Source organism: Chamaea fasciata, unplaced genomic scaffold, assembly GCF_029207755.1.
Source record: "Chamaea fasciata isolate MVZ Bird 193981 ecotype frontalis unplaced genomic scaffold, bChaFas1.0.hap1 SCAF_7, whole genome shotgun sequence".
NCBI classification, from domain to species: Eukaryota; Metazoa; Chordata; class Aves; order Passeriformes; family Sylviidae; genus Chamaea; species Chamaea fasciata.
This window is the reverse complement of record NW_027094092.1, coordinates 11000215-11018178: the sequence shown is the minus strand read 5'-3', so window position 1 is coordinate 11018178 and position 17964 is coordinate 11000215. Positions and strand designations below refer to the sequence as shown.

At 44.6% G+C, this 17964-nt stretch overlaps 1 protein-coding gene across 2 annotated transcripts in view; it reads left to right on the top strand.

The window, feature by feature from the left end:
* The first annotated feature begins 681 nt into the window (after positions 1-681).
* The window catches only part of SWAP70 (switching B cell complex subunit SWAP70), a 35238-nt gene continuing 17955 nt past the window's right edge, over positions 682-17964 (top strand). The window contains exons 1-3 of one of the 2 annotated variants that reach the window (XM_066187543.1): positions 682-829; positions 8992-9132; positions 13813-13986. In XM_066187543.1, coding sequence (XP_066043640.1) covers positions 731-829; positions 8992-9132; positions 13813-13986 — 414 coding nt within the window. In that variant the 5' untranslated portion in view covers positions 682-730. Of the gene's footprint in view, positions 830-1821; positions 1898-8991; positions 9133-13812; positions 13987-17964 lie in introns of those variants that run through there. The other variant, XM_066187544.1, reaches the window with a different exon arrangement.

Genomic DNA, 17964 nt, shown 5'->3' with positions numbered 1-17964 from the left:
TCTCCCCCTGCATGGGGATTTCACTGCACTCTCTGCAGCTGTGTGCAGCCTTCTGTCCAAGCTGGTTTTGGGGCAGAAAAATTCCAAGAGGAAAGCGACTCTCCTTAGTGTGAGTATATCCTGCTGGGAGCACTGGACTTGAGACTTTCATGAATACCATTCACAGATTCAACTCTATCCCAGTTCTTCAAAGACCCACAATTTTCTAGGGGGAAATTATTTAGAAAGTTGGGAAAGTATCAGGCTCACTGATATTTTCACGACAGCTTTCATCACCATTTCGTGCTTATGTTATCTATCCAGCAGCACATCACAACGACAAGACTGTTTTATTTACCATCTCAGCTGAGGTGCAAACCCTGAGCAGCGTTTTTACTGCGCTGAAGAACAGTAAAGTGACAAAACGTCAATTTATTGACCCACGTTACAGGGAGCCATCAGAAATAAACTGAAAGGGACAAAATCTTGCACTTGTCCATGTAACCGGGTGCATTTCTTAATAAGAATTAAAGGCAGACGCGGCGTCGGAGAGGAAGCTCGGCAGGCCGGAGCTCCGCCGCGCTGAGGGGCGGCGCGGCCGCCGGGGCGGGGCGCGGGGCCGGGGCGGCGCCAGCGGGGCCGGGCTGGGCCGGGCAGGGCCGCGCCCCCGGGGCCGGCGCAGGCCGGGGCACGGCGGCTGCGGCGGCGGCGGCGGCGGCGGCGGCGGGCACGGGCCGGGAGCGGGCCGGCCATGGTGGGGCTAAAGGAGGAGCTGCTCAAGTCCATCTGGCACGCCTTCACCGCCCTCGACCTCGACCGCAGCGGGAAGGTGTCCAAGTCCCAGCTGAAGGCAAGCGGGGGGCGGCGAGCCCGGCGGGGTGCGAGGGGCCGGGAGACGGCCCGGGCCGTGCCCGCCGAGCGCTGACACCGCGGGCACGGGGCGCGGGCTGGGACCTGTGTCTGGGGACGCACGGGCACTCGCTTTCGGGGCTCTTCTGGGCGCTGTAAATCGCGTTTCCCCCGCCGCTCGTCCCACGGCAGCGCTGTCCCTGCGGGCCCCGGCCACCTCCGTCCCGCGGGCGGCTGGCGCGGACCCGTCCTGGAGCCCGGGCAGGCTGATTCTCATTCTGCCCAGGCAGGCGCTCCGTCCTCCCCGAGATGTCAGTGCACAAACCCTTGTTGTGCTTCTGGTCCGCTTTCAACCGCATGTCTTTGCTCCCCTTTCTGGCCAAAATCTTTTGTGGGATAGCCACAAGGTCCCATCTATAGGGGCTGGCTGCGTCCAAGTGAAATTCACAGCTTGCCAAGGGGAGAGAGAGGTTCCACAGTGCCCTCTTATTTGGATATAAACAGGAGAATTAGTCAAGAGGCTCCAACTGTGCCATTCTTTCCTTAGCTTATACCCTGAAGTAGTGTTTGTGCTCTTAAAAGAGCTCTCAGGCAGCTCGCTGAATCCAGTCCCATCTTGGCCCTGCTTTATGGGACCGTCTTGGCCTGGGAATAATAGCAGGAATCTGGCTAAATAAATATTTTGAATAAGAACGCAACACCTGTTGACACTGGAGACTGTGGGTCCTTGTGCTCGGTGCTGGGGCTGCAGTTAGCCGAGGTCTGCGCCTTTCGTGGGATTAGCTCCACGAGTGACAGTGGCCGTGCTGTGGGTGCTGTCTCCAAGCGTGGCTGCTCGCTCATGGACTGTATTTTTAGCGTTATGTAATGAGGGTCCGGACCTGGCAGCATACTGCAAGCAGCCTGTTCCTCTTCTCCTTTTCTTCTCCTGAGGCGATGCGGCTGTGAGGTAGAGCCGAGCTCGGCCAGAAGTGACTGCGGGGATTTGGGCGAGACGCCAGACCTGGCTGTGAACTCGAGCTGAAAATGTCTGCAGCTCCTGGGTTTTTCACAGGGGATGTCAATGAAAGTGGGTATTTGTGTTCCAGCGTTGCAGGACGAACTGAAGCAGGTTGCAGAGAAGCTTTTTTTTTTTTTTTTTTTTTTTTTTTTAATGGTCCCCCTTTTTATAGGAATCCTGTTTTCCTGCCATGCTACCTACCACACCTTGTGTGCGCCATGCACTCACTTCAGGGTGTCTGCAGTTGTCCTGCAGGCCAGTGCAAAACCTCTCATTTTCCACAGGTGCTGGTGGGCTGGTACAGCGTCATCAAAAAAAGCAGGGCTTGGTGTGTTTGTGCAGTTCTGTCTGTGACATAAAGGCTCCTGCAGGAAGTGTCAGGTGGAGGATCTGGAAGTGCAGAAACGAGAAATGAGGCTGCCACCTTCTCCTGTGGCCACCAAGAATTGGTTTTTGGACGATGCAGGAAGGAGTAGAGGGTGTTCTTACATAGACTTTTTGTGGGAAATGCTGAACATGGTGTCAGACTGATGGTCCTGCTGGGTAGAAAAGGTGTGCAGGGTGGCAGTGGCCCCACATGGTTAAAAAGAGCAGGCAAAAGAGAAGTTCCTATGTAGAGATAGGGCTGTGTTGTCCTGAGAAGGTATTTCACAATGAAGTGTTTCTCACCATCATGAGGAAGATACAGCACTCCTGTAAAATGGAGAGATGGTGCTTGGAGATCAACAGGTTAGTAGAGATCTGTGACATTAGAAAAATATGCTTAATAATTTAGTGGAACTGCTGTTTTTTTAAAAAATGATAAAAACCTATTTGCTTTGTCAGAATGGCAGTATTGTAACCTGCTGAACTCTTCCCTTCTCAGTAAGAAAACTTACTGGCAATGTGTCTTTGGTTTGAGTAATGCTGCCATCACGTTGCAGGCAAGTCCCTAAGGATAATACGTTCAGTTGTTAAAGGAAGTTACTCTGCCTGGAAGGGACCTTTGATCCTTCCATAAAAATAATTAACTTTAAATACTATGAGAAAAATAAATGTGTGTGTGTGTATGTTCTGTAGTTAAGGCCCTACTGCAAAGGGTTCACATCACACATTTGTCTTCAGTAGATCTAGAGCAGATGGATGGAGATGAGTCAGTTTGGTCTGTTTTGTAGGCTAGAGTAACAGCAAATGCTTGAGGGCAAAAATGGGACTTGCTTGGAATAGCAAGGATGTCATAAGATGTCTTTTATCCATTTGTATCTTTTCTATATGTTCTGAGCTGCTGAGAGAGGAGAATCTTAATTTTGAATATTATCTTCTTCCAGTATGCACTGCTTTTTTTTTGTATTTTGGGTTTTTCTACTTTTTTTTCAACTGATAGTCTTCAGAAGTTTTGCTTTTATGCTGGCTGCAGCTCTTAGTCTTTTTTTTCTACATCAGCAGAAGCATTTGTGTATTCTGTTCTTAAATTACAGCTTTAAAGCTGGACACAGTCATTGTTTTGCCGGTGTGTTTCTTGGCATGCTCAAACATTGATACAGCAAAGCTCAGGTGTAAGTTCTGTGTACACAGTTATAGCTGCTGCAGTGATTCCAGCACGAGTTACGTGCAGATTACTTCCTTTCCTACACTTAGATCCAATTTCATCTTTCTTACAATCTGCAATTTTAAAATTAGCTTGTTTTAGAAATTTCTCTAAGGTGCCAGCATTAAATCGGCTTTTCATCTGGATCTTGAAACACTGTCATTTTAAATATGGTTCCACTTGACAGCAAGCAAAACTGCTTGTCGTGTGTGTGTGTATGATTGGATCTTGGAAAGATGCACCAATAAGTTTTTACACTCTCTCTGGAAGCTCTTCCACACGTTGCTATGTGACTTGTCTCTGCTTGGGCAGTGGGTTTATTTTGGTTTATTTCTTCTGTTGTTTTACGTGCTGCATTGGGGTGTAGTTTTTAAGTCTTGGGGTCTTGGATTCCTGGATGCTATCTGCACAACGTGGATTGTGAGCCACATGTGAAAGTACTGTTACTTTCAGGCCTGTATCATAGCTTTGGGTGACCAAAGCTTCTTGTCAGGCTTAGAAAATCTGTACTGGTCTGTTCTCGTGTCTGGGGTGTTACAGGCTCATTATACCTCTTACCTTTGCTTTGCCTTTCCCCTAAGTGTGAAGTCAGTGGCCTGTGGGAAGAGGAAGAATGGTGTAATCGGGCGTGAGAGGGGTGGTCTGAGCGGAGAGGAGGACCTTGTACACTGTGTCGAGGCAGGGCAGGGCTGGGAGGCTGCGCGGGCGGGCAGGACCCGGGCGGACAATCGTCTTTGTGCCGCGGCGGAGGGCGGTAGGAAATCAGTCACCGTGACTCCGGGGACAGGGTCCTGCTGCCGGGCTGTCGGCGGGGCTCGCAGCGTGTGTCGGGGTAGCCGTGGGCATTCCTGTCCCTGAGGTGTGAGGGCAGGATGCTGCTCTGCCAGGAAAGCCCAGGCAGCCTATAGACCAAAACAGGGAGCATGAGGAAGTGACAGGCCCGTGTCGCTGTGCTTGAGAGGAGCAGCCCGCAGGGGAGGAGCAGCCTGTTTAACCTTGAGCCAGCCTGTGCCCAGGTGGCCGAGGCAGCCAGTGGCATCCTGGCCTGGATCAGCGATACTGTGGCCAGCGGGAGCAGGGCAGGGATGGTCCCCTGTACTGGGCACTGGTGGGGCTGCACCTCAAGTGCTGCGTCCAGATCTGGGCCTCTCAGTTTAGGAAGGACATTCAGGGGCTGGAGCAAGTCCAGAGAAGGGCAGCAAAGGTGGTGAAGTGTCTGGAGCACAAGCCCTGTGAGGAGCATCTGAGGGAGCTGGGGGTGTTTAGCCTGGAGAAAAGGAGACGCTGGGTGACCTTACCACCCTACATCTGCTTGAAGAGAGACCGTAGCCGGGGGGGGAGGGGGTTGGTCTTTTCTTCCAGGCAGCCATCAAGACGACAGAAGCTTAAGCTGCACCAGAGGAGGTTCAGGTTGGACATTAGGAAGAATCATTTTACAGAGGGGCTGATTAGATATTGGAATGGGCTGCCCAGGGAAGTGATGGTATTTAAGAAAAAGACTGGATGTGGCACTCAGTGCCGTGGTCTGGTTGACATGGTGGTGTTCAGTCATAGGTTGGACTTGATGTTCTCAGAGGTCTTTTTCAGCCTAATGGACTCAGCGATTCTGTTTTGTCAGCTGGTCTCAGGGAAGATGTAGAGGAAAGGTGCAGTGCATGGAGTATATTTACAAGGAGCTCTTCCTAAGGGCTAGGAGCCCCAGGACAGAAAGCCAATTCCCTTGGCATCTTGAGCAGATGCAGGCTGACACCAGTATGTGACTGGAGGCCAAGAGGGATTTTGCAGATAATGAAGGCAAAAGGAAGGGTAAGGTTGTTGAAAATGGTGATGAGGGGTGTGAAAGGAGTGAACGAAGAAACAGGAGCTGATGTGGGTGAAGGGCACAAGTGTCAGGAGGCTGGGCTGGAATACACTCATGCAGCTGGGAAAGAGGCTGCTGCAGTAGCCCCAGCATTAAATAATGAGGCTCCAGATGGGATATGTGCTACCTGAGTGGATAAGGAAGCTGTACTTTGGGATATGATGATGATGCAGGGTATGGTGTTTGTACAGTGTTCCCTGGATGAAAAGACCTGGTGCTTGTGACGAGGGGCTTATATGATGCTACTTCAACACTGGTCATAAAAGAAAAAGAGAAAGTGCTTGTGAGTAGCCTTATTTTGGCTGGCTGGCTGCTGACATGGATGTTAGGGAGAGATGAGCCAAGAATGTCTTGGAATGAATTCACACGAAGCCAGTGAATGGAGCTGTTGGAATCTGGGATGCCAACATTTCAAAATCTGTAAAAGAGACGGGTAATGGGAAGACCCGCCTGGAAGATGGAAAAGAAAAAGAGAAAACTACCAAGATGCTGACAATAGCTGCTGCAGGATTAGTCTGCCCTGGTAATGCTCCCACTGTCATCTGGGCCAAATTTTTGTCACTGAGCAGTAAGTAGTCTAGCAGGTCCTCCCTCTCCCTGTAGAAATGCAGATTGCTTTTATGGACATGGTTAAATGGAACTACTCAGATGGTAACAATTCAACACGTGCTGAAAGTTTTGGAATGTGGGAACTCAAGAGGGGAGCAGCTCTGGCAGAGTAGACCTGAAGGTAAAGCAGCATGAAACAGGGCATAAATAAAGTAAATCCAAAGTCTGTGATGACCTTTGGCATTCAGCTTGCTTGTATTTGTATTTGGAACAGAACACTTTCAGTCTTCCCAGGGAAAGATAGGTTGCCACCAGGCACTTTTCTTACAAAACTTTTCCTTGAAAATGAAGGAGTTGTTGTACCCGGAGTGCACTGGTGCCATGAGCCCCTTGACTGCTTGTGCTGTCTCACACTCCAGTTTGGGGACCCCCCTGTACCCATGTGCTGCAGCGGAGATGAGTCTTTGGGCTGGGGCAGGAGTTGGCTTTGGCACGAAGGGCGTGATAAATGCGGAAGGAGAAAGCTGCCTAGTAACCCTGTGGGCACTGGGGGAATAATCCTGACTGGTGCAAAACTTCCTCATGGTTCATGTAGCTTCTGCAAGGCAAGGTAATTTTTTGTACCCCAATTAACCTAGTGCTCAGCTATTTCTTGTTTGTTGTTATTTTTTTAAATTGTTAATTAACATAGAGCGTCTTCTGGTCCAGATAATGTGATTTGAGAGAACAAAATCAAACCTCAGGGCAGAATTTTTCTGGCTTATGGTGCAAGTGAAGAATTCAGCTGGCACTTGGCTGCCTTGGAGAATGGCAGGCTTTGGCAGGCGCCGAGGAATTTCCTGTGTTATGAAAAGAGAGCTCTGGGCACCAGAGAGATCGCAGATAAGGCAGGTCTTAGAAAATCATTGAAAGTGGAATTCTTTCCTGGTAAGTTGGTCACTTGATGTGGAAACCACCTAGGTTTCTGACAGACCAAGCACAGCAAGGACACCAAAAAAAGGAGAGGACAAATACGTAGAAAGGATGTGATAAGAAAGGATTTTATGTAGACTTCTAATTTACTTTGGTAGTAAGTTGAAATCAGTCATGCTTTTAGAATATTTTTATTAGCTGAGTATTTTTTTAGTTAAAGTATTAGCAACTACAGTGTGGTTGGAAAACAGTGATCATCTCTCTCAGAAATTCAAGAATCCCTCAGACTTCTATAAATAACAGCAGAAGCCTTAAATAGAAGGGGAAACACACATGATAGTACATTCCCCCAACCCCATATGTAAATCACATGGACTCAAATACTTGATCTGGTGTGGTGTTTAGAGACAAGGATGGATTGAAGTGAAATATACTGTTGATGGAGAGTGGTGTGAAATGTGATAACTTCTAAATACTCTTTTGCTGCTTTGGGAAGTGCAGCTTTTGTTGGGCTATGACTGATGCTGTTGTTTTTTTTTTTTTTAAATTTCTACGCCTTATTCGCTCTAATGCCTTAGTGTTACTATGTATCAGTGAAAATATGTATTTCTCATGGAAACATTTCCTTTTCTAAAACCAAGTTTAACTTTGGCAGTATGTAGAGAAGAATTCTCCTCTGAACTGAATATCCATCTCGGGCTATCTTTGTAATATTTTCTGCTAACTAACACTTAGATTCTGCTGTCTCCTTACCATGCATCAGAATAGAAAATATACATTTTCTGTTTTCTTGGGGGCTGGTGGGTGGGGGAAAGTCCAGACATTTTAAGTGTGTAGCTTTGGTTTGATTTCCTAGGCTTTGACAACTTCAGACTTTCACTTCTTGCTTCTTGTTCTACAACTACTTTATACTTTACTTTGTACTATCTTTATCTACTTTATGTCTGCCCACCTAAGTAGACATGCTTATAAGTTTTCTGCACTTTTTTTTTACTGTTTTCTCTTTGCATCATTTGGGTCTGTTTTCTAAAATTCTATATAAAACCCACAAAATGCAGTTGCACTTGGTTCCATGTAGTTGACATGGTTCGATTTTAAAAAGAATAATAGCACTGGCAGCATGGTCTTTTCAAAAGATGTGATCTGATTTACCATTTGTGTAATTTTTTTTTTTAGCTGTACTTTTTGCTTTGTTACATTTTTTCCATGCAAACCATGGCAGGACATGTGATATTACATGCTTAACCCAGCTCATTTTGGTGGTACATGATCTTCAGAGGCTCAGCTCTGCGTCATGCCAGGGGAGAGGTTCCCCCAGTGCTTGGGGTGCAGTGGGCAGCCTGTTCCAGGTCTGACCTGACTCCAGACAGTGTGAACAGCCAAAGGGAGGGATGGTGCTCTGCCGTTTTTTGGGAAGTGCTGGTGGCACAGGAGTCGCTACTGCCCAGGCTCTGCCTTCGTGTTGGTACCGAGGCATTGATCTGTCCTCGCAAAGCTCAGCTCAAGCTGAAGAAGTTAAGACGTGCTGGCTACCAGTTAGTTTTCAGTAACTCAGTACTTCCTTAAAATTAGTCAAGTGTGTAGTCTCTTTTTGAAGCTCAGTTCTCAAGAACAGACATGAGTGTTAGTGGGTGTCAAATTCGTGACATACTTCATGCAAATAGCTTTTTAAAATAAAAATTTGAGAAGCACACCTAAACCCTTCCCCTTTCTGTAACATTACTTTCCTTTGCCAACTGAAACATGGGGTCAATGTTGAGAAGCAGCCCAAAAGCAAGCAGATGAGAGAAATCCATAGTTAGTGCTTTAATCTGAATAGTCATTTGTTTGTAAATGAAAGCTACATGTTGAGTTGTTTTCTTTGTTACTCCTTTTCACTAGATAAAAATATTTATAATTTCAAAGGCTAGGTGTTTGTGGTTGTTTTGATAGCTATCTGACTTCACTCTGCAAATATTATTCTGGTGTTCCTGCGTGCCTTTCAGCTGCGTGGAGTTATATGTACAAAGGGGAGCTTGTGTAGCTGCATTTGCAGCTCTCGAGGGCTGTACCTCCCTGTGCTCCCATTTCTTCTGTAACATGCAACTCTCCGAAACCATCAAATCAGCATTTTTTAGTTATGTTTTGCTTTCTGACAAAACTTTGTGGAGCAGAACTTGTGGTGACATCAGAATGTCACTTTGCACCTGGTTTTGGAGTCACAGGTCTGCTCCGAAGGGAGCACACCCTGGTTAAGACTGACAGCAGTGTCACAGGTTTCTCTTCTGTCCTTAGGTCCTTTCTCACAACTTGTGCACAGTGTTAAATGTTCCCCATGATCCAGTGGCCTTGGAAGAGCACTTCAGGGATGATGATGAAGGACCAGTTTCCAATCAGGGTTACATGCCTTATCTGAACAAATTCATCTTGGAAAAGGTAAGTTTTGAATTCCCCTGTTCTGTGCTTTCTTGTATCAGCTTTTGTTGTTAGAGTATCTCTGCAGTAACTGGTGCATGCAGGAGGCTGCTGCTGGTGTGAAGACAGGGGTTGGGGTGTGTCTGTGGGGTCCTCATGGGGAGGCTACTCTGGAGAGCCTGTGCCTAAAAATGGAAGGGTGCACTTCTCTACCGCTTCTCTCCTTGGTTTCTATTTCCTGTTACATCTGGCCCTTGCCTAAGCTGTGTTCATGCAGAACCATGCTCATATTGGTAAAGCACCTCAGTTTGAATTTATCTGAAAGTCTCTGGGAGCTATAGGTTGTCCCACTTTATACTGCAGCTATAACAGAATATTGCCAGAGACTCGTTTGCACACAGAAAGGATAAAAATATCTTCACTGTTTGTCACAAAGTACTTGAATAAGTAGATTCCTTCAGAGAGTTACAGCGGGTGACATTAGGGCGTGTCATGAAGTTTTGTCTTGCAAGTTCTTTCCTTTCATGTCTGAGCATTCTTCAGTCTTCTGTTGTGCCTTGTTTCAGGAGAAACTCTGGAAAGCCAGCAGGGCTTCACCTCCTCTCCTCTCCACCGTGTTCTAAAATAGGTGGTCACTGGGTTGGAAAGTTAAGAAACCCCAAACAATGATCTTCCTGCTTTTTTTCTGTCTTCTGTTCACATACTGGGCTGGACAGCAAAAGCAGCTCACGTGATGGTGGAAACATCAACTTTAGCACCACTGATTTCTTGTACACTTGAGGGCCAGCCCCAGAAACCCTCAAACTTTGATGTTGTGGCTGCAGAGATACAGGGCTGTTTGCTCTCTCCTGTTATGTGAAAAAGTCCTGAACTGACATGCTGCGGGGAAGTCCAGTGCAGCAATTGCAGATGATACAAACTCTTCAGCCCCATTTGCTGATTTTTGCTCCTTCATTTAATAGTGGTAGTAAATCTGATATATATAATGCAGTCTGGAAGCTTGTATCTAGCAAAGACTTATCAGCTTCTCTGGTCTGTGTTTCTCTCACACTCAAACAGCACGAGAGACACCCCAAGAGTGTTGTGTTTGATGTATGGGAGTTGTTGGCCTTTAATACACATAAAAGTACCTCATTAATGTCTTGGTTGTTTGATGCTGAACAATACTGCTTTGTCCCTAAGAAGTTGTGATCTCCTTTCTTCTTCATCTTGGCTGTCTGAGATCCTGTGGAGACCAAGCAGAATTTTTCCAAATTCTGGGAAAAAAAGATAATTTATTTTGACCAAAGGATTACAGTGGGAGAGGCTGAACCACAATGGGTTAATACTCTTTGTAGGCAGTAGCATGCCATTAAGTAAAGAAAACCCAAAAGGGATATGAATGGCTTTTTCAAATATAAAAATGCTTTATTGTTAAAGGGTGTTTCTTGGGAGAATAGTTATGGAAATAAAGAGCAAAATTGCATTAAGGTAACACTTATCTGAAAATGACAGACCTGGCTATGTAAGTAAGTAGGTATGAAAGGGAAGAGCATGACTGTGTATACTTTCTTGTTTTATTTTATTCATATACTGATCTGGCTTCCAGTGATTGCCTGATATATCCATATCATCAGTTAATCTTAAAAGATGAAAGTGTTAAGGAACTGGATTAAATTACCTGTAACTTCATGTTGTTTGATCTTGACTAAATGCTTGTAAACAAGAAAATTAGTGAAGTTGTTTGGCCAGAAGGCTGTCTTTTTGGACAGGAAAAATCTTGACTGGGACTTCTTTTAGAGATGAGTTTACATCAGTGCCAAAAGACAACATGCAGTGGGATGAAGTCACTAATTCATTGCGTGTCTCCTTTGTTCAAAACAAACAAGCAAAAAAAAAAAAGCAAACAAGAAACTCCTTCTTTCTTTATTTTTCCAAGGCGTAATCTGTTCTTTTAGATGGGGTGATTGTAGGAAAATTGCTGTTAGTATATTCTAGTAAGCAAAGCTACTAAAGAAGGAGTGATGCTTTATAGCCCAGATACACAGGATGTTCTTTCAATTTCCAGTCATGCATCTTATGGTAAATTAATGGATTCAAGCAAGAGTCACTGGCTGAGGAGAGGTTTTTTGATCTTAAGATATTTTGCTTTAAGACATTCATAAAATATTTAAAGAATGATCTCTTAAATTTCTTTTAAAATAGTTATATAACTGTGACTTAGGATTTTATTGACAGGACTTTGTAACCTTTGGAAGTAACTTACGTTGTACTCTTAAATGCAGTTGTAACTTTTTTTTTTAATGCTAATTTACCCTGCAATAAAGCCTCCTTATAGAGAACCAAGGAATCATCAAGAAAGGGGCAATTGTCAAGAAAGACAAGGTAGTTAAGTGACGTACATTCACTGCAGCTAATTTCCTTTATCCACATAGGTAATTTCAATAAATTATTTGAGTAATTAGTATTGCATGATTGATTTTCAGTGTTATGCATCTTGTTACTCACCAGATAGATGTATCTAGTATTTTCTTGCATCTGAAACAAAACCTGTCCTGTTCTGTAAATGTCTCTTTCAGGAGGGAGATGTGATTTGCCAATATAGTGTCTTCATAATTTGTTTTCCTTGGTTTCTTAACCATATTTTAGCATGTTCTGTTACTTGCAATGTATATCTTTAAATACCATTTGGAAATGTTTCCTTTTCAGTGATGGCAGTGGTGGTATTTTACAGCAGGCCTTATTTAGAGCAAGGAAGAGTCCTGGTGGGGGCAGACAAAGAAGGGTATTGTTCAAGCCTCAGGTTATCTCATCTTCCAGGCAACTTCATGAATGCAAGTTACACTACCAGTGCTTGTTATATTTTTGGAACTGTTATTTTGGAGAGCCAAGGCTTGTGTGCTGATGTAATTATTGTCCTGTATAATTCCTAAACAGTGTCTCTGTTCTGGATGACGTGGGCTCCACAAAGTCCATTTCAGAATCAAGCCTGGATTCTGAAAAAAGGGCTTACATGTCTAAAGTGGGATTGCTGGCATCACAGGACCTATTGCCCTGCGGTAAAATGGTTCTGAAACCTCCTGCTCAGCTGCTGCACAGCCCTGGTGGCAGGGGCATGGTGCAGTGACCTGGGCTTTGACAGGAGTGTCGGAGGTGCTGCAGTCCTGCTTTGCTGTGTTAGCAGAAGCCATCCACCACCAGGACATTTCCAAGGTGGAGCTGCTCACTGTCAGGGTGGGAAAAGGGCTTTTAGAAAAGAAGTCATGGTTCATTGGGCAGGGTGGAGAGGACACAGGAAAAGCACAGGTAAGAGTAGCCAAGGAGTGAAGTGCTGGTGAATAGAACGAAGAAGAAGGAATCCTGATTTCTACCCCCTCATCCAGAGGGTGTTTTTTGTTTAGTTGGTGTTTCATCTAAGATCAGTGTTTCTTGTGCAAACAAGATGGATGCTGAACTTGTGGCTGTAGCAGCTCTGGCTCCTACAGCTGCCACCTAATTCAAAGGACAGCTGTAGCCTCTTGCATCTCCATTCATGTTGGTGGCCTCTGCAAGCATGCAAAGTCTATGGTTTTTGTTCATAGTCTCACTTTTATGCCTGGAGACTGTTCTTGGCATCAGGTTGGTTTCTTGTTTACTTCTTGCTTTTTTTATCTATTTTTTCCCCTCCACCCACATCAGTTCATTGACTTCCCATGCCTGTCACTGACTGTGCCAGTGTGGTGTGGTCACTGTATCTGACCACTTACCAGACTGGGTAGGAAATCATACAGTTTGCATTGGTGCTTTTGAAGTATCTGAGATCTGTGGTTTGGCTTATCATAAAAAAAATCACTGGCCATTACTGTTCTCACTACCACAAGAGGTATAAGAACCTGTTTCTTAGACGTGTTTTTCAAAATCTCAAAGGGGCTTCCATTAAAGTGCTGAACTTGCCTTTATCAGTTACACATTGGTAAAGAAATAACATCGCTAAGTTATGGGGAGATAATAAATAGGTTTAATGTATAATTTAAACAAGGGTTTAAAAATAGAACAGTGAATTATAGCTCTTGCCTATATAAGTTATTCATGGATCTGTAGGTGCAGCTGCTAGGTGTGATACAGGATAATGTAAACAATAGGAGTTTTGTATCAGTGAGGTGAAGGTTTGCAAGCCTGAGAAAAAGCAAAGATTTTAAGTGGATTAGGATTTGAGGAAAAAAAATATTCTGTGTTTATGAATACTCTGCAAGAGTTAGCTTGAGTAATGTGAAGTAAAAAGCAAAGGTCCTTCCCAATTGTTGCTCCAGTATTGCTTTTAGCATATCCACACGTGGATTTGGCTATGCTGGGTTCCAAATTTGCTACGTAAAATCTCAGTAAGTCAGTGCAATAGGAGGGCAGCTGGAACTAAGACAGTTCTGGAGATGGTTTGGAAGCTGACGTGCTGGAGGAAACACAGAGTGCACTGTAGCCTCCTTTCCATGGAGTCAGGGTGTTATTAACTCAACCAGAAATTAGAGGTTGGATGTTGGTTTTGCTGGGAGAGATTCTTTATTTTACTCTGTGCAGGAAGTCAGACTAGGTTGCTACAGTGCTCTTTTTTGCCTTGATGTTTTGTGCAAACTACAATTTTCTTGCTGCTTTTTGTATGATGAAACCTGATAAAACTTTGTCTGTCTGCTATTCTGTGCTATTCGTGCATATCAATTTCTTTGTTGTTCTTCAATTTCTTCTCTTTAGGTTCAAGGAAACTTTGACAAAGTTGAATTCAACAGGATGTGCTGGACTCTCTGTGCTAAGAAGAACCTCTCTAAAAGTCCTTTGCTGATTAGTGATGAAGACGCATTTAAAGTGTGGGTTATTTTTAACTTCTTGTCAGAGGACAAATACCCTTTAATCATTGTACCTGAGGAGGTAAGAAACAAAAACTTAAGCTCTTTGACACCAGTTTGCCTAATGTCCCAGCTGTACTGTGTTAAGTGTGGTACTCTCTAGAGATTTAAGAGGAAATATTGTTTAAATTTAAAATTTTTGTTCCCCTCTTTTAGTATTGTAAGTCCTCGGATACATTTCTCTGTCTTCCAGGCATATAGGGGGATTTCCTGAGGATACCTGAGATATTGATAGCTCTGTGTGTCTGTCATTTAAACAGCCTGGCATACATGGGTGTAGTCGTTAATCACTGCACTTGCTTATAGGTGGTTACAATTTTGCAAAGTCAACACATCCATGTGATTCTGAAAAAAAAAATTGGCCCCCCGTCTGTTCTGTGTTATTGTGACTTGCAAGGTGAGTCTTCAGTCTCATGTCACCCTCCTGACAGAAAGGACAATACAAAATTTTCTGATGATGTCTGTTTCTGATCAAAACCAGCCAGCCCCTGAACACTCTTGCTTGAAATGTCTGAAGGAATAATACCAGAGAGATCTCTTTGTACTTTTAGTTCATGAACAAGTATTGGCAGCACTCAAATAGGTATTTTAACCCTAAAGCAAGATTTCCGTATCTTCACTATTCTCCCCTTTGGGATGGGTGGGGAAAGAAGCAGAAAGATCAGAACTGTTGGCACAAATAATCCCTTGCAAAACTGTGTACACATATCCCAGGGGTTTGCAGTTCAGCACTGGAGGACTGAATAATAAATACCTGCAAATTGTTGAACAACCAGGGATCAAAACAGTCTGATTAACAGGCCACTAGCAACATAACTGTGGGACTCCAAGGTGTTGTGCCAAACCCTCAAGTACAGATAACTCTCCTATCAAAATAAACTGTTCCATTTTGCTTTCTCACTCTCTTTTTAGCAGGAGACTTTCACTGTGTACATTTCTGGTTTTGCCAGACTGCCCCATGTCAGGGCCCTACCTGGCACGCTGTATTCCCATGAGAAATGAGACACTCTTCTTGCTTGCTTTCCCATTTGTTTCTGTTGGTTCTGGGAAACAGGGATCATGGTTATAAAAGCTAAGACAGCTTTTTTAGTGGTGCTAGATTTGGCTTTGTAGGTCAGAGTCACTAATAAATGCCAAAACTGGGGCTCAAATCCAGAACTCTCTGGTTTGTCAGTGTGTTCCCCACTGTGCAGCCTGACTTACCTGTGGGCAGACATTTCACATCTCCTAAATTGCTGGCAGGGTTAAAAGCTTCAGCCATGCCAGCTCTGGGGCGTTGATCCCCACTCCTTCACCAAGCAAGCCCCAGACTGGTGCTGCCTGCTGCCAGGTAATACCATCCTGTCTGTGTGTTGGCAGATGTGCTGCAGAGTCAGCACTGAGCTGAGGTTTTCCAGATTTCTAGATTTTGTATGTGCTGTTGTTTGCGTTCCTTCCCATCCTTAATGTCCAGGTTAACCTGTATTGCTCTTCAACTTGGATTATTTTAAAAATTCTGATTGTGGATCTGTGTCTGCATCTCCTTGATTACAGCAAGATTTAAATTGTGCAATTTGTTTAAAGAAAGCTTACAGAGCCTGACTGACAAAGAAAGGCTGCTCTGTTCTTATCATATACAATGCCTGTATTCACTCCACCTTCACTCAGACCACGCAGGTAATGTAATCAGCCACTGGAGGAATGCTGTCTGTTGAACACACTCCTTTCTGGTTTGCACTGGTCCTACATCAGGGTCTCTGTACTTCTGGAAAAATTTGCATTTGCTCATCTACTCTCTGCATAAAATTCCCAAAGGAAAAATGGAAAGTCTCAATTTCAACCAGTTTTGCTTTTTCTCAGCTGTTTTGTATCTGCCTTTTTTACAAAATGGCTTGCAGATCACTCATAAAGTGAGGGGATTTTTACAAAGTGAAGGAGAGGAGAAAGGGAATGGAAGCACTGCTGTTTGTGATGCCGCTATTTTGCTGAGAGCAGTGTAAATCTCTCGTGTGTGACTACAGCTTCCCACCTAGGGAGCAGGCTCTCCTGTCCTGCCCAACTGCTGCTCTTATCGTTGGCTGAGAATATTGCAACACACAATCTACTGCAGTTTCTGGCTTAGAGATCCAGTTGTTTGTGTGGGATCCAGCTGTTTCCCCTTCCCCCTCCCTTCCACATTGTTGGCTTTGTTTTGGGTTCTTTTTATTGGTTTTTTTCCACTTTAGAAGTAACTGAGAAACTTGCCACATACTTTCAGGTTGGAAGGGTGATCCCTTGAAGATTTTTATATCCTATCTTGAAAATTACAAGACTTCTTTGGTCTCCAGTGAATGTATTAATACAACTTCATGTGGCTGCAAGGATGCCTTTTCTTCCTCCTTGGAGCAGCTGCTCTTTGAGACATGCCTGAATTTCCTCTTTTTTTTTTTTTTTTTCTTCTTTTTGTAATTTTTGAAATGAGATAAGTGGTTTCTGCAGTCATTTCATAGATTTCATATCTCATATCTGGAAAAGCCTCCTGCTTGAGTGCAGTTTCACCTCATTTGCACTGTGCTGACTGAATACCGAAGATGCTGTCTTTCCTTCTTGCCCATGTCATGTACTTTTGCACTGGTGCTGCTGTGCTGGGCCTTTCCTTTTAGCCAGCTGAATGTGGTGGGGCTGTTACTCCCAGCCGCAAAGTGTAAGTCTTGATTCCCTGCCCAGGTATTTGAATGGGCAGCTAATGGGCAATGGCTGCAGCTCATCCAGAGGAGGGAAAAGAGGCTGCTTTGGAAAGGCTTCAGAGATGCAGCCTGAGAAGAGCTTTAGAAAGAGCAAAGTGAGGAAAGAAGTTACCAGGGCAGAATCTGAAAGCAGTGGAGAGGTGATGCAAGGGCCAGAAGTTTTGTTTAGCAGAGGCCATAAGCCAGAGGCAGTGACTGGCCTGTGCTCGTCACCTGCCCTGGAAGCAGGGATGTCAGCCCTGCACTTGAGGGAGATAAAGTTTGTAAAATCCAGTGTGGGGAAAAGATTGGGTTGGGGTGTGCAGTTTTGGAATACGACTTCAAGCTTGAGAGGATCTCTTTGTGTTACGGGTAGAGGTCAGGGAACACAGAGACAGGAGCTGGTGGCTACAGGGAGCACTGGGCACAGCTGGTGGTGGCCTTGCACTCCAGTGTTCCTTCTGCTGCCTACTGGTGGGCAGCTGAGAGCCCCTGGAAGAGCTGGGAAGGATCAGAGATCCATGAATGTCTATTGTGCAAAGGTGCTCATGTGCCAAGGCAGGAAGCAGGGACCGTGTGGGAGCTCCTTCCCCTCCGCACAGGCAGATTTTCCATTAGATCATCTGAGATGCAGACATCCAAGTATATGTTTCCTTCAGCTCTTGCAGACATTACCTCTTCCATGAGAAGGATAAAAGGGAAAAAGGTGGAGAGAACTGAAGCCATAAGAGGAGAAATATTTCTATTTTGTCATGAGCTTTTCTTATAAGTCACCTCTTAGTTGTTACAGACTCATTTGTCTGTCTTGGTATTTTTTAACCAGATATTTTCTGTTTTATAAAAAGGTTTTCAAGCACTTCCCTTTTTTATTTCTGGACATGTGACTGCAGCCTTGGGAATGCTTTATCGGCCGAGAGCTGTGGTGTGTAGTTAGTTGGGTTTCTGGGCTATTCTTCATGGTGAAACTCATAGATATCCACACTGCAAACTGCATGCTCAGTGTTGTAATCCAGTGTTCACAGTTTATTTCAAGTAAGCCAAACATATTTGCTGCTTTTGGCGTCATGAGGAAAGATTTGTACAGTCATTTTTCATGTGTCCTCCAGTCTTCAAATTTATTAACAGACGTCATTTCTAATCCTCCTAAGAGGACTAAGCCTTGTGTGGCTTTTTGTGCACGTCAAAATGAGGTGATGTTTTCTTAGCCTGAGGAGGTGAGAATCTGATCCAGTGGTGATTCTTCTGGAGTGTGTTTTTTTATGGCCATGTTTGCTTCCTTGTTCTGCATTCTAGTACCAGAAACTGAAACAGTGAAT